The sequence below is a fragment of the Gopherus evgoodei genome, chromosome 7 (assembly GCF_007399415.2).
Source record: "Gopherus evgoodei ecotype Sinaloan lineage chromosome 7, rGopEvg1_v1.p, whole genome shotgun sequence".
NCBI classification, from domain to species: domain Eukaryota; kingdom Metazoa; phylum Chordata; order Testudines; family Testudinidae; genus Gopherus; species Gopherus evgoodei.
The window spans coordinates 31,190,346-31,205,960 of NC_044328.1; the positions used below are offsets into that span (position 1 = coordinate 31,190,346).

The following is a 15,615-nucleotide window of genomic DNA, read 5'->3' on the forward strand; positions in this document are numbered from 1 at the left end:
CAACAACCAGTTTTAAAGGAGACCATAGTTTACCTTTCTCAAAAATTGTTACCGTGTATCACGAACTGGGGCCAACATCACAACCATCAGTGAGGAGGAGTCAAACTCAGAACCTAGAGCAACAAAAGCTCAGGCCTCTGCCACTCAAGCTAAAGGAGAGCTGGCTACAGAGGTGTTAATGACCGGAATATACAGTGTATTTTAAAACCAAACCAAAATTTATTTTAAAATCCCAGAGGCTACACCTCTGGCATAAATACAGTTGGGTCTACATTTTTCCATTTCAAGGGGAACTGAGGAGCTTTTCTTCAGAAACTAACAAAAACAATGTTAAAATTGGCTTGACTGAGTTTGGCAACAACCTTCCAATGAGGAAGTTCCCTTAAAAAAGTTACTTAGCAAACTCACAACCCAAATAAAGTTTAGTTACAGTCTATAAGGAAAAGACATACTAAAAACATTTTCTATTTTAGTTAGAAAACTTAAATAACTCAAAGTTAGAGGTATTGAAATTGCTACCGAATCCAAGAACAGAGATCCACAAACAGAATGAGAATGGGAGGCAAATTAATATAGTCTGGAGGAAAAATGACACACCTGTGTGCATTAAGAAAAGGGGTATTGGTGTATGGATCATGTAGCAGTCCCAGAGGATGCTCCCTTTTGGTGCACCAGGAAACTGCAGTCACCCTGCCTCAGTTTCCCCTATCTGTGATGGTTCTCTCAGCCTTCAGCACAGACTGGTTGCTGTAAAGATTTAGCACTCTGCCCCACTTAAAAAAAAAAGATGATGCACAACCCTTCCTATGAACATCTGTCCTGTTGCACAAAGTCTCGACCCTTCTTTTCCTGGGCTTAATCTCCAACTATTTGGATCCAGTCAGTGTCTTCTTCCTCCCATTAACAGCAGGAGTCGCTGTACACTTTACTAGGTTGGTTACATGTGGGGGAACCCACATGCACCTTCAGCTAAGGGCTCCCAACCCTGGGAACCCTGAACAACTGGGCTATCTGTACCATAACTCAAACTCATTCTCTTTCGTTCCCAGAGCCTCCTCCTATGTATCAGCCTGACCTCTCTAGAAAGTCCTTTCCGCCATATCTTCCCAAATGCCAATCCTGGGCTCAAACTTCTCTTCCTGTGGGGCAGGGTTCCACAGCCCTCCTTTCCTGGAGCTGTGCTTTGATTCTAGCAGGCTTCCTTCAGCCCTCCTGTTCTTCCCACTGTATGTCCTGGACCTCTCTGAGTCCTTTTCCCTCAGGATTCTTCCTTGCCCTCAGTCCTGGACTCAAGCTCCTACCCTGAGACAGGGTGATCACAGCCATCCTCCCTAAGGCTGTGCTTCACTTATGGCAGATGTTTATAGAGCACCAACACCTTGGGATACACAAGACAAATCAGACTCCTGCAGTCTTGAAAGTTGAGAACCACTGCTGTAGCCTACACTAATTAATGCAGTTTTAAAGGCATTAAAGTACTTAATCACAGATCTTTTAGTGAGGGAGTTTACCTGCTTTCTGCATCCTTGATAGCTTCAGAGTCTTGTCAGCTTTTACTTCTTCCAGCGTCCGAAAACCCATTCTGTACCATTTTTCTGATGTCTTCAATCCCACTCCAAAGACAGAAATAAATAGCTAAAGTAAACAGAACAATGCAGATTTCAGTGTAACTGCAGACATCTGCTGAGACAACACAGTGCTGCTTTCAAAAGGAACAATGGATTAACATAAAGTAAAAAACAAACAGGTTTGTGTGTACAACATAGGGCAAAATTCAACCTCATTGGATTTTTTGTCCGGGTGTACCTTCCTTTCTTTTTTGGTTTGTTTTTTTGGCATGATTACCCTGTGCAGCCAAATGGCTATCATACCTGAACAGTTTTAATTAACATGAAATCTAAAAAAAATACAGCAGCATCTCAGCATCTTGGCATGATTTTGCTAAATATGTAGGATTTTCAGTAGTACTAAGCAACTATACTTACTCTTTCACCATTCAAAGTAACTGTTTAAGTAAGACAAGCAGTAACCTTATATATCAATTTAAAAAAACAAAACCCTCTTCTAAGCCAGCACTACATTGACTTCCTAGCATAAAGGAGAACTGCCTCCACATTGTCTGTTTAGCCTCAGTGACATCCTGATTTTACTGTTTCTGAACTACAAGCTGTTGCTTATACGTCTCCTGATGTTGATGCCACTGCACTCCCATGAGATGGGGTCAGCATGAACATTTTGGCTGTTAAGGACTAAGTTGATAGAAATGAATCTCGATGCCCACAAGACAGAACTGTGGATATGGATGGTAAGTACACAGAGCAGTTATCTAGATCCAAAAAGGTGTCCTACAGAAACATAAGAATTTGCACTTGATGCTGAACACTTTCTAAGAAGGGACTCAAACACAAACGGAGAGGCAAATTGTTGCTTTGCCCATTGTAAATACAGTTCCAGTCCTGCAGCCCTCACATGAGTCATCCCATATTTCACAAATATTTCTTCTAGTAAAAATGCCAGAATGTGCTGTCTGCCAAGTCAAGCTACATCTCATATTATACCTAACTCAGCTCAGCTGCCCCTCTACTCCTTCATCCATTTACCCTTCATGCAGAGAAAAGACAGTGATCATCTGGAAAAGGACTGATGGGGTTAGTCCCCTGGATTGATGCCAGATGTTTCTTACCCCTCCTGAACAATCATAGCCCAGCTTTATTCATAGATTCATAGATTCTAGGGCTGGTAGGGACCTTGAGAGGTCACTCATGGCAGGACCAAATAATGTCTAGACCATCCCTGATAGACATTTATCTAACCTACTCTTAAATATCTCCACAGATGGAGATTCCACAACCTCCCTAAGCAGTTTATTCCAGTGTTCAACCACCCTGACAGTTAGAAACTTTTTCCTAATGTCCAATCTAAGCCTCCCTTGTTGCAGTTTAAGCCCATTGCTTCTTGTTCAATCCTTAGAAGCTACAAGATGAATACACTTTCTCCCTCCTCCTTATGACACCCTTTTAGATACCTGAAAACTGCTATCGTGTCTCCTCTCTGTCTTTTCTTTTCCAAACTAAACAAACCCAGTTCTTTCAGCCTTCCTTCATAGGTCATGTTCTCTAGACCTTTACTCATTCTTGTTGCTCTTCTCTGGACCCTCTCCAATTTCTCCACATCTTTCTTGAAATGCAGTGCCCAGAACTGGACACAATACTCCAGTTGAGGCCTAACCAGCACAGAGTAGAGCAGAAGAATGACTTCTCATGTCTTGCTCACAACACCCTGTTAATGCATCCCAGAATCATGTTTGCTTTTTTTGCAACAGCATCACACTTTTGACTCATATTTAGCTTGTGGTCCACTAAAACCCCTAGATCCCTTCCTGCCATACTCCTTCCCTAGACAGTATCTTCCCATTCTGTATGCATGAAACATTGTTCCTTGCTAAGTGGAGCACTTTCCATTTGTCTTTATTAAACTTCATCCTGTTTACCTCAGACCATTTCTCCAATTTGTCCAGATCATTTTGAATTATGACCCTATCCTCCAAAGCAGTTGCAATCCTTCCCAGTTTGGTATCATCTGTAAACTCAATAAGCGTACTTTCTATGCCAATATCTAAGTCGTTGATGAAGATATTGAATAGAGCCCGTCCCAAAACAGACCCCTGCAGAACCTCACTTTGATTCAGGCTATGCGATTGGTTGCTCCTCTAGCTCTAAGCAGCCCTTTCTTTTTGGCCAGGAAGGAGGAGACTGACGCTCCACCCCTTTAGCTGAGCTGAGGGAGAAACAAAGGGTCATTGAGGTTCTCCTGCTGCTACAGCAAGGCCTTTCATCCCATTCACCCTCATGTAGTGGGAGTGGGGGCTTTGGGCAAGTGGATGATCTTTAAGCCTTTGGATACTGTAATTGATAAGCATATAATGCTCTTACATTGTTAAATCATTATATTATTTTTTCCATTCACATCCATGTACCCCTACATTTTACTATGTCATGTCACAACTTCGGGGGCAGACAGAATCTTTGCAGAAAAAGAAATATATTTGGTGGTTTGGGCTGAGATGGTAGATAGGAGAGGGTTTTATGTATCTCCCAGAAAGGTGGTATTCAGTATATAGCTGGGACCATAAGATTAACCAGAAATGATGTACTGGAGTCTGTTTCAGTGGTGACTCTATCCCTCTCTACAAGGGTAAAGTATAGCTTAGTGCAAGCTATTTGTCCAGAGCAGGATGCTTTCTCCAGCAGTTTTGACTTTGGGATCTACCAGTCAGGACAAGAGCTGCTCAAGGTCAGTCTGAGTGCTATAGCCACACTTTGGTGCAAAGACTATGTTCATTCCCCTCCTCCATTTGCTTACATTCTTGTTGGTTAGTTGGTTATTAAATAAAGTTGCTGCCATTGTGCCAGAAATTATCCACTTTTTGGAAGTACATTTTTGGGAATCCCCTGGGCCATGCTATTACAGGAATATTAAATCCATATGATTAAAAACACAATATGAACGTAAACAAAAACAAAAGAAAAGTATGTAATGTGTTAAATGTCATATGAAATACAAACACTTTATGGCTACTTCAAATATTACTCAGCATAGTCAATGTCAATTGATTTCACCAAGGCAGAACTACAAAAACAAGTTAGACCAGCTTGCAGGTCCAACTGAAGCATCTGATTTTTCAAGATACATGCTGAATATTTTCATTCATGAATCAGTGTTCTCTGTTTGTCTATTTATGCTAATTCTGACATTTAACTCTTTATTTCTCTCCCAGTTTAAGTCAATATCCTCTTTTACTACAACAAGCCAGTTATATCAAGATGCTCAAAGAAACCTACATTTATACATAACAGTAGTAAGATGCACAAGAGAAACATGTCTTATGACTTTGTTGTGCCACTTACAACATCAACATTTGTATCAGTCATTCTTGAGTAAGGCCTGTAAATCTATAAATAAGGCAAGTCAATGGAATTTTAGTATGTTTCACTTCCATCCATTGCTAAGTAATTTTGTACATCAATTTTGTTTCAAGAGAAGAATGTAGAGCAAAATTCTAAAATATTCAGTGGATCAATCTCTCAAATGGATTGTGATATGAAAGTGGAGAAGAAAACGTCCCTGCTTTTCCCAAAGCATATGTTCTTTATACTCGCTTTGTCAATATTGCATCTCTGAGTGATTTCATTGCCCGTTCATATATGTGAGGAGTGGCTGCACAATTTTATTTTTCCATTGAATCTACAACCTTTGAATTCAGACCATGCTAATTTTATCTGGTGTTTTTCTAATGAGATTAATTCTTTGAAAGTAATTAAGATAAAGAAAAGGGAAGGATGAAAATCTGTATAATTTTAAATAGGAATTACCCTACATGTTGTATATAATAGATAAGATTACCTATTCTTTGTTTGGAACATGGGTGATTGTAAGAGAATATGATTACATTTTCAATCTTATTTTAAAAAATCATTTAGATTTTTATCTTTTAATGTTTTTGCTAGTGTTGTATTTTCAAAAGGGTCTGTTATTGGTTGTAGAATGATTCCAAGAAACTTTATTAATGCTTAGCAATGGTTAGAGAGCAGTAGTAAATGGACTCTATTGTCAGTGAAGGAAAACAAAATTAACTTTGTATTCTCTACAAACTGAAGTTCTTTAGCATTCACTGAAGTTAGATCCATGAAGTTCACTGCCAAAGGGTCTTTTGGGTTATAAATATTCCATTTTCATTATTGTATATGTGGTCAGTACCGAGCTTGTGCTGGTAAATGTCATTGTACATTTACTCCCACTGTACCACAGTTCCTTTCAGTATTGACAAGAATTAATGTCAATAAAATGCATTGTCATTCATATTGTGTAAAGCTAAACACATGCTATACAGTCTGAGTTGCTCAAAGAATAACCACATAACATTGTTGCAATTTGATAACTAAAAAAAAATCATATTTATATATTGCTTGGTTTGTTGATAATTAAAAAACCCATAGCACAATAGGTAACCTATTGGCTTAGTGTGCACCAGTTTTCACCTCTGCAGACCTAGCTTAAAATACAGGATTCAGTCACACAAATTTGGAATCAGATTTTGGCCAGGAGTTTTGTAGTCTCATCCTATTTTTCAGTGCACATTTGCATGCATCACAAAACTACCACACAGGTTGGAAACATTCAGAATGATCGATAATCTATGTGCAAGAGAGGTCTAGCATTACTGTTGTAGTGGGGTTGCAGGGCAGGCCTGTGGTGCATTGGCAGAACAGTGCAGGCTGGGAAGTTTGCACAGCAGCCCACTCTCCCACTGGCCATAGTCCTTTAGACAGGACTACATTAACACAAACTGGGAACTTCTTAGTTCGCACCGTCAGCAACCACATGGGCGAGTTACAGTGTAGCAATTTAATGTACACTGCTGTAGTTCAAACTACAGTGGGGCAGTGCAGACGTAGCCAAGTTAAAGAATCACACCCTTTTCAATCTCTCTTCAAATGAGAGTTTTTCCATGCCCCTAATCATTCTCGCTACCCTTCTCTGGTCAAATGCAACAAGACCTTTATTCAGTATATTAAGGATATGTCTACCCTGCAGCTGGCCCAGGCCATCTGACTCTGGCTCAAGGAACTCGGGCTATGGGACTGTTTAATTGAGATGCACACATTTGGGCTTGGGCTGGAGCCCAGACTCTAGGACCCTGTGTGGTGGGAGGTTCCCATGGTTTGAGCTGCAACCCAAGCCCAAACATCTAAACCACAATTAAATAGCCCCACAACACGAGCCTTGCAAGCTTGAGTCAGCTGGCATGGGCCAGCCATGGGTAGGGCCGGGTCCAGCTTTTCTGCCGTCCCAAGCAGCAAAAAAAAAAAAAAAAGACGAGCGTCGGCACTTGGGAGGCAGCTCAATCGCACCGCTTCTTAGCGGCAATTCAGTGGCAGCTCAGAGAGGAAGAGAGGGAATGAGGGACTCACCGCTGAACTGCCGCCGAAGACCCAGATGTTCCGCCCCAATATCAGATGGAGTGCTGCCCCTTCGAATTGCCCGCCCCAAACGCCAGCTTCCTACGCTGGTGCCTGGAGCCAGCCCTGGCCGTGGGTGTCTAATTGCAGTGTAGATATAACCTATGTGACCAGTACTGGCCCCATAAGTACAGCGTATCTTCTTCACCTGTGTCCTTATATCATCACAGTTTTTGGCAACAAGCTGAGGTGGGTGTTAGCAAAAGAACACGACTCCCTTGTTTATAGTATGTGTGATACCAAAGACCGCTATGCCTGGAAAAACACACTCATCAAATTAAAATGTTCTCAGGGATAAACTCCTGAAACAGAGAGCCTCTCTGGTGGAAAATATATTGAATGTTCACTAAATGGGAACTGTTCTACTACCTCATCTGATTCTGAACTACTTTTTATTCAAGCTGAATTCTCATATACTTCTAAATCTAGAAGTAGTCAGCTAACAAAGCCTTCCCTCCATCCCTGCCTGCCTCCTCTCCCTGTGAGGCATGTTTCAGCAGAATGAAAGATAGATCTTAGTCATTATCCCGAACCTGACATTTTTATAAGATCAGAATAAGGCTGTGCTGCGCCATAGTCATGACTAATGAACCAAAAATATATTGGGTTAAGCCTACGGCAAAAAAGGGTATATGTTACATCAATTTTGGGGAGAAAATTACCCTTTAATTGAAGTTCAACAGCAAATTACATTGTATCACATTAATTAGAAGATGAAGGGTAACTGATTCAAAATTATTCTCTTACTCTATCACAGTCCCTATTTTTAAGTGCTGCTCTTTCTCTGAATTCAATAAAATTCAGTACTTGTGATGCTCCTTTATTTTAAAGTCTAACTAGATTCTTAGATATGTTGAGTGAGAACCCAAGATCTCATGAAAAAAAGTGATCTTAAACACTTTTAAGCAACTACAACAAAACTAAGACAAATATACTTACTTTAAATGATTGGTATCGTTCATCAGTTAACACGTCGTTAGCTTGAGAACTCTCTCCTTCTTCAATAATCTCCTGTATATACAGTAATAGGTTACTTCTTACTTCTGAAATTATTCAACTGTAATATAATAGTCCAGTGGGAATTCTTATCAGCAGAGAGAGAGAGAGAGAGAGAGGGCACCCTTGTTTTATTCCTAAAGGACCAAATCCTGAAATCCTTACTTAAGCAAAACTTCCATTAACTCAAGAATGGAGTAAAGATTTGGTCCACAAAAAATATTACACATTATCAGCAGCTGGGCGTCAAGTTATTTTCCAGTTGTCAATTGGATTGCAATTACTTCACATGCTTTACTGAGCTATTCTGAAAATCATATTTCAGCATTTGATTGAGTTTATTACAAACAAACCCAGAAGCACTGTGACAATGGATATATTTTTGCTCTGTGTAAAAAAAAATAAAATAAAATAAAAAAAAATCTCCATTCTATTGTGCAGGAGATCTGAATCGAATTCCCAGTCCCCAGGCCAGCAGAGGCTAATAGCATTGTAAAGGCAGTATTCTCACCCTATGAAGGAAAGGAGAAAAGGGAAACATAGTGAATCAAAACATTCAGCAGTGACCTCTCCAGATAACTAAGGCATTCTGCTCTATTGTCTCCTGAAATAATAGTGGCTGAGACATGGGGTCCTGAAAGGACCAAAAACTAAAGCAATGAAAAATTTAGGGGGATTCGCAAGGGCCCAACAGGAATGTGGAGTTTACCCCTCACCTGGATGAAAGGCTTTTCTGTAAGTAGGCAAGAGGGCGAAATTAACACTAAAGCCTAGATTCACAAAGGTATTTAGGTATCAGTGGGATTTAGGCACCAAAGTACCTCTGTGAATCTGTGCCTAAATTACTAAAATATGTACAGGTTTTGCCAAAACAATATTTTCAAAAAAGCATTAAACTAACAAAATGATTTTGCCATGCACTGTGCAGAACAAGTCATATATGAAGAGGTATTAAGTCATCTAAATGAGAGAATGTAGTTTAAAGCAAATATTACACATGGTATCTCATTATTTATTCTTGAATTACCTGAATTCATTAGGAATGTTTCTGTGACAAGTAATGTTTATTGTAAATTTAAGGAATGCACAAAAAGTCAGATTATTTTTAATAAAGATACACAGATGTTACTGACTCTTTAATAATAGAGGATAAGCTAATTCTAATACAGGAGAAACACAAAGTTATCCCCACTGACACATATCTTGCCCCCCCCCCTTTGGCCTCTAAAAAAATTAGAGCTGTAAAATAAACATCTAGCAGGGAATTCACTGTAACATTACCTCAATGACATTTCTGATTTCACTTCCCATGCAAGGCAGTCCTTCTAGATCGTCCATTCTGACTATAGTAAATGGAAGGAATTTCAGCACAGAGGCTGCTCTCATGAATGCAAGGCAAGATACTGCATTTTCTCTGAACTCATAATTTTCAACAAGTATCTCAAAAACATCCTGGGATAAAAAACAAAAACAAAAAGCAACCAAAGTTAATAAAAGCTGAAATATTCTATATGCCCCTTAGAAAGCTTAGAGTTTGCAAACTGATTCACAGGCTATTTCTTTCTACTACGGCACACAAACAGTAAAGCTGGCTGGAAACGTTTTGACAGAACCATTTTCTGTTGGAATGTGCAGTTCTGCCAAAATCAAAAACACTTCAAGAAAATGTCAATTTTGTAAAAATTTCATTGAGGAGAAAAAAAAGAAAGGTCTGACAGTGACAAAATGTCCTATTTTGACATTTTTAAACCAAACATTTTGACATTTTTGGATACATTTTTATTTTGCATAATATTATATAATATAAAATAAAAGTTAAGACAAAGTGTTCTGATTGGTCCAAGACTAATTTTTTTTTAACATTTTCCTTCACAGAGAATTTTGAAATGTTTTGGTTTCATTCCAATTTGGAGTGAAGCTGAATTTCAAAATCCTTGACTAAATGGAATTTCTGTCCTCCACACAGCTCTAACCGGAAGTGAATGACCCACAGGCACATGTTTTCATATGAGTGCTTAATTAGCAGCCTGGTACTTGAGCACTAGAGATGATTTAACCCCCTCATGTATTTAAGAAAACTCTCCAGAGTCTGACAAGGTGAAATAGCTTCTGCAAGTTTTCAAAATCTGCTCAAATGTACTTTATTCAGCATGTCACTACATGACATCTGTGTTTCTCAAATACAGTCAAAGAAAAGTATGTGGCAGGCCCAGCAGCCCCAAGAGTTTGTTCTCTTCTTTCAACTTATAGCCATGTTTCTAGTCAGCCAGCTCAAGTAACAGCACTTGCCCCTCCCCTCAACTTTTCAGCCTATACAAAGGGGAAAAGGCATTCTTCGATGACTCTTCACTTATCCTTGGCTTGGTTTATTGAAGCTCCTGCACTCACAAACTGCTTGACAGAGCAGTAGTATTTACTATCCACATTAACAAAGGTCCAGACTGACCCTTTATGATCAGCCCTGTGTAAAGAGTAGTGAGGAACTCTCACGGAAGTCCTGACTCAGAATTCCTTTCCTGCTTCCCATCTGACCCCCACATCTCCTTGGTCTCCGGGAAAGTAACTTATTTCAGCCCTCATTGTGTATTTACTTTCTTTGTAACTCTAGTTTAATTCTATTGGCTGCCAGGCTGTAGAGGCTGGTGGGACAGGCTTCATCCACTCCCTATTTCTCTCCAACCCCTTCCTGGCCATCTACTCAGCAAGGTAGGCATCATGAGATATGCACTAATATGTAGAGGCTGGGAGAAAGTCTTACTCTTCCTTATTCCCAATGTGCTTCCCGCCCTGTGAAGACCCTTTGAATTAGAGATCAGTGGGGTTTAATTGGCAGCCCCCTGAATCTAGATGATGTCAGCCACCCCTTCATTGTTCCCTGAAGAATTTAGTGGCTCATGGATTAAAGGAGGGAGCAGAAGGGAAGGAGTTACATTACTGCTACACGAAGACAAGAAACATAAGCAATGAGGGTTTCTGACAGTTGAGGGATTATGGGTTGTTCAATTAGCATTAACACAAAGTATCCAAATTCTTCCTCGTCACACTAGATCTCCCCAAACACCCTGCTTTCTGGTATATTCTCTTCAAACATTTTGCACAGCTCTGATCAAGTACACGAAATCTCACATAAACCCAGTTGGTTTTGTAGACATAGAAAGTTCTGTGATTCTGTGTAGATCCTCAATAAGCACTCACGTTTTTGGCTGCTAATCTGCACCAAGTCTTTGTTAATGTATAGATATGTGAGAACCGAGCAAGTGTAATACAGGCAGAGTGAGCCAACACCAGAGCAGATACAGCAGTTGATGTTACCTAGAGGAAAGACAGCAAGACTATCCAACTCTGACTGAGCAGTGTTTCTCTTTTCTCCTCTAATATTGAGGGCTTGTTATGCATGTTTCAAGGTTAGATTTAAATTTATTTGTAATTAATTTATTTATTATTCATTAGGTCTGAAAGATTTAGATTTTGCTTTGAGTTTTAATTTTAGATTATATTGTTCCTCAAAATATATTAGAGACAAAAATCAACTTAAAGCATAATGACTCGTACATCTTAAATTCTACCTGCTTAATATTTCTAGACATACTGTGCCTGGTCCCAGCCCCACTGATTTACATCACGATAGATTCTGTAGAGTTAATCTTAATTTACACCAGTGAAAAGGAAAACAGAATTTGGCCCAGTAGATTGAAAGGGCACAGTATGTCTGTAAGTTTTTTTAAAAATGTCCTTAGCTGGGTTCTAATCATTTAGTTTATTAAAACTGAAAGAATTTTTCAAAATTAATTTTTAATTTTTGCTATGAATATTGATTACATTTCACATTTCAGTCAGCTTGGACAATAAAAATAGGCCAGCTAGAATGCCATGGTGTTAGGGTTGTAAACAATACAGGGTTGTGTTTAACGTGAAAGAAAATAATTGTTTTCATGGAAATATTTCTATTGACTTTAGAATTTGTGAAACATCATTTTCAACAAAATGTAAATGTTAAAAAAGGTACCTTTTATTGAGTAAAAGCTTTTTTTCTTTTGCCTCGCTTTTTCTACATTCTCACCTGAAATGCTCTATTCCTCTCTGTTCATTGAACATCTGTTCACCTTTTCTAACTCGGAGACTATTGTGGCAGATGTTTTGCTAGGGGGTGCATTCTGACTTAGGAATATTTGCTTTACTATCTCTAGTTTTTTCCATCCTTTCATTTAATCAGGAATTGGTTTCACTCCACTTAGACCCAGTCAGGGATTCATAAATAATAAGGCCAGAAGGGACCATACTGATCATCTTGTCTGACCTTCTGTATAATACAGGACTTCATTGAAATAGTCACCATGTTCAAGCCATAAACGGCTTTGTGTAGTGTCCAGCCTCCTTCACTTACATTAAATGAAATGATGAACTAATTTAGGAGAGGACCACTTGCAACTGTTCTACCTTCTTTTCCTTCCCTGGACTCAAGAGGATCCCAACCAAATTGATTTACCTTCTAAGACTCCAGTCATGCATTCAGTTGTCTATGATTGGACCTACATGCTCATACATATTCTGGGGAAGTCAATGAGGTTCTGCATTCTGCATGGGCATGACCTGTGTGCAAGATCAGGACCCAAGATCTTTTGTTCCATCAGTAGACAATGTTTAACCTTATTATAGATACATGTCACTGATTCTACCACTAAGCAAAACTATATGAAGCGCGTTGTAGCCTTTTTGTGTGTCTTATATGCTGAATTGAATGTTAACATTCTGCCTGCTTTCCTGCAATCTTCTTTATATAGCTAATAGCATTCTCACACAATATGGTCCAGAACCAATTCACTCTTGAATCTCTTATGATTTCCTCTATTGTTTTCAAGCACAAGCTTCTTATAACACAAACTCATCAGGGCATCACCTTGTTACAAAGAATTTTGTTTGCTATATATCTTTTCTGCAGGGTAACCTTATTCCTTGCTCTCCCCAAAGCTTAGTCACCTTTAATCCATCTCACTAGAGGAATCCTATTTCTAGCTATATATTTATTTACCAGCTCCTGCTACCAGACTAATAAGTGCTACACTCTTTTGTTTTCAGAACATCTCATGTAAGACCTCTTGAGATAGGGAGCTGTTTAGGAAGATGTTTGATTTGCTAGCCTCTGTAGCTATTTATACTCAGTTAACCCTTGGGTATAAAAATTCACAGGGAGGGGAGAAGATTTTCTTCTGAGACAAGACTGTCTGCTAAAGCAATCCATAAAATCATAGATTCTCATTAGCCTTCTCTAAAGCTGTGAAGCTAATTTCTAATTATAGAAATAGATTCATTCATTACACTTTCATTCATTCATTTGCCTCATTTTTTAAAATATTCAATTTCTTAATTTATTCATTTCTTTATATACATTTTTAACAAGGGTGTGTGTGTGAAAATTATATACATGATTTTTTAAAGGAAGCTATAGACAGCAACAGAAAACTAACTTAGAAAAGGGGACGCATCCCATTTGTGCACACCGAAGGATGGGAGATTACGCTCCACAGAGATTCACCCAGTTATTGGGGGTGGGGGGAAAGGGCATATATAGCACCTTCAAACACCAGTGCAGTATGGCAGCCAAAGGGAGATTCATCCCAAATTGGGGTTAGGTGACCAGGAGGTGTTTTCATTAGACTGGCTGGAAAACAAGAATCTTTTTCATGAAAAATGTTGAGGTTTTGGGATGAGAGAGAGAATTAGTTAATACCTTTGTGATTACAGCATTAATGTGGGATGTGGTAAATCCAGGTCAGGTCCTTGACCAAATCAAGCAGAGCACCCCACATAAAACCCTTCTATCCGTGTTGACAAAATTTTCATTGTAAAGTTTTCAAAGGTCCAGGAGGGAATTTCTCATCAAAACCAGAGAGAGCCTCACACTAGAATAGCCCAGTGATTAGGATATTGACCTGGATGTGACAGATCCCAGTGCAAATCACTGTTAAAAATCAGGCAGAGTAGGGACTTGAATCCAGGTCTCCTATATGAGTGCCCTAATTTTTAGGCTATTGGTTATTCTTGGTTAATTCTCTCTTATCAGGAAGTGCATTCTGGACCTGAGAAACCTTCCCAACAAAACTTCAGTTAAGTGGTTTCGCTGAATCAACAGTTCTCAACAAAATAGTTTTGTTAAAAATTCCCAACCAGTTCTAGTTTCCACCACTAGTTTCACATCAAGAGAAAAGAGTTTTAACCTCTTCTGGGAGCTCCATGGCAGGCCACTGAATCAGTGCATCCTTAGCCAAACCGCTCGCTAGCCAACTCTAACCGTTTTACAGTTTTACTAGCTGCCTGCAGGTCCTTGCGTGGAAAAAGGACAATGAAGCAGGGGTGTTACACCATTGCAAATTCTTTCTGGGTGAAGTTTCTGTAGCAGGGAGCGTGTTGAGAATGAGGTCAAAAGAGTTGCTGCCAATACCTTTCCTTACTTGGTTTAAACTATAAAACAAAGTGGTAAACTAAGCTCACACAAAAAATCAACATTAAACTCAGAATTAACACACTAAACAATAGTGGAATTATGACCTTTTAATGGTAGAAAGTGGAAGTGGTTAGGTAAAGTAGCTTAGATTTAAGACAGTCTCTCCATCTGCCACCTAGGGCAGAATCTTGCCTTTTTTCCCACAAATACAGCAGCTGGCCAAGAATGGAACTTAAATCTCAGGGTTGCACTGGTTGGGAAACTAGCCACTGTGAGGCAGGGTATTACAGTATTGCCACCCCCAACCATTCAAAACTCATGCCTCAGGCCCCAGAAAGTTACGAATTTGGCTTAAAACTCATGAGATTAAAAAAATACATTTGTGCTTCTTTTTTTTTTAATTTGCCCTTTTTAGGATATACTCATTTCACATTTTCAGTCTTTTTCCTCACCCCTGAGAGCTAAGAACTAGAGCTAGTAGACAAATTTCAATCAAACCAGTTTTTCAGAAGAAAATTGAGTTTTTGACTAAATGAAAATTTTTGTGAAGAGTGTTTTCTTGTTTTCACAAAAAGTCTAAAATTTTCATTCTATCCTACAGCCAGCTCCACTAAAATCCTACTATTTTATTTTTAATGAAAGCTGAGTGTATCATGTAATCACTTCACTGAAGGACCAGAGCTTTAAGAAAAACAACAAGTATCATGAAACTCAAAATAAAATCACAAGAATTGGCAACACTGGAATTGTCATGTTGGGAATCGGGCAGGGGCAAGGAAAACACAGAGGCAAGTGGGGTTTCAGTGTTTTATTACAGGTAACCTGGCAGTGATGTAGACAGCACTGCTTCCAGATTAATCCCTATAGTGCTGTTCAGATGGGACGGTCTAACAGTCAGGCAACCGTGGAAAGACCCAGATACAAAAGTTAAAATAACGCTCAGCTTCAGCAGCCAATCTGAAGCCAAAAATAATATGCTAGGAAATTATTTACCTGTTAAGACGGGTTTAACTCCCCCACAAAGGTGTTCGTTCTCAAAGGCTGCAATGGTCACCAAACATGTGATCTTATAAAAATGGAAGAGTAGGCTTATGCTCAAAATAGGCAGTGAATTCAGATCTGTCTGAATTAGCCACCAAGGAAAGAATATTTTATCAC

At 39.1% G+C, this 15,615-nt stretch overlaps 1 protein-coding gene across 1 annotated transcript in view; it reads right to left on the bottom strand.

Annotated features, from left to right (window-relative positions):
• DNTT (DNA nucleotidylexotransferase) overlaps positions 1 to 15,615 on the bottom strand; it is a 148,769-nt gene that overhangs the window by 99,538 nt on the left and 33,616 nt on the right. The window contains exons 4-6 of the mRNA XM_030569632.1: positions 9,297 to 9,467; positions 7,959 to 8,030; positions 1,512 to 1,635 (exon numbers count right to left, since the gene is read on the bottom strand). Coding sequence (XP_030425492.1) covers positions 1,512 to 1,635; positions 7,959 to 8,030; positions 9,297 to 9,467 — 367 coding nt within the window. The remainder of the gene's footprint in view (positions 1 to 1,511; positions 1,636 to 7,958; positions 8,031 to 9,296; positions 9,468 to 15,615) is intronic.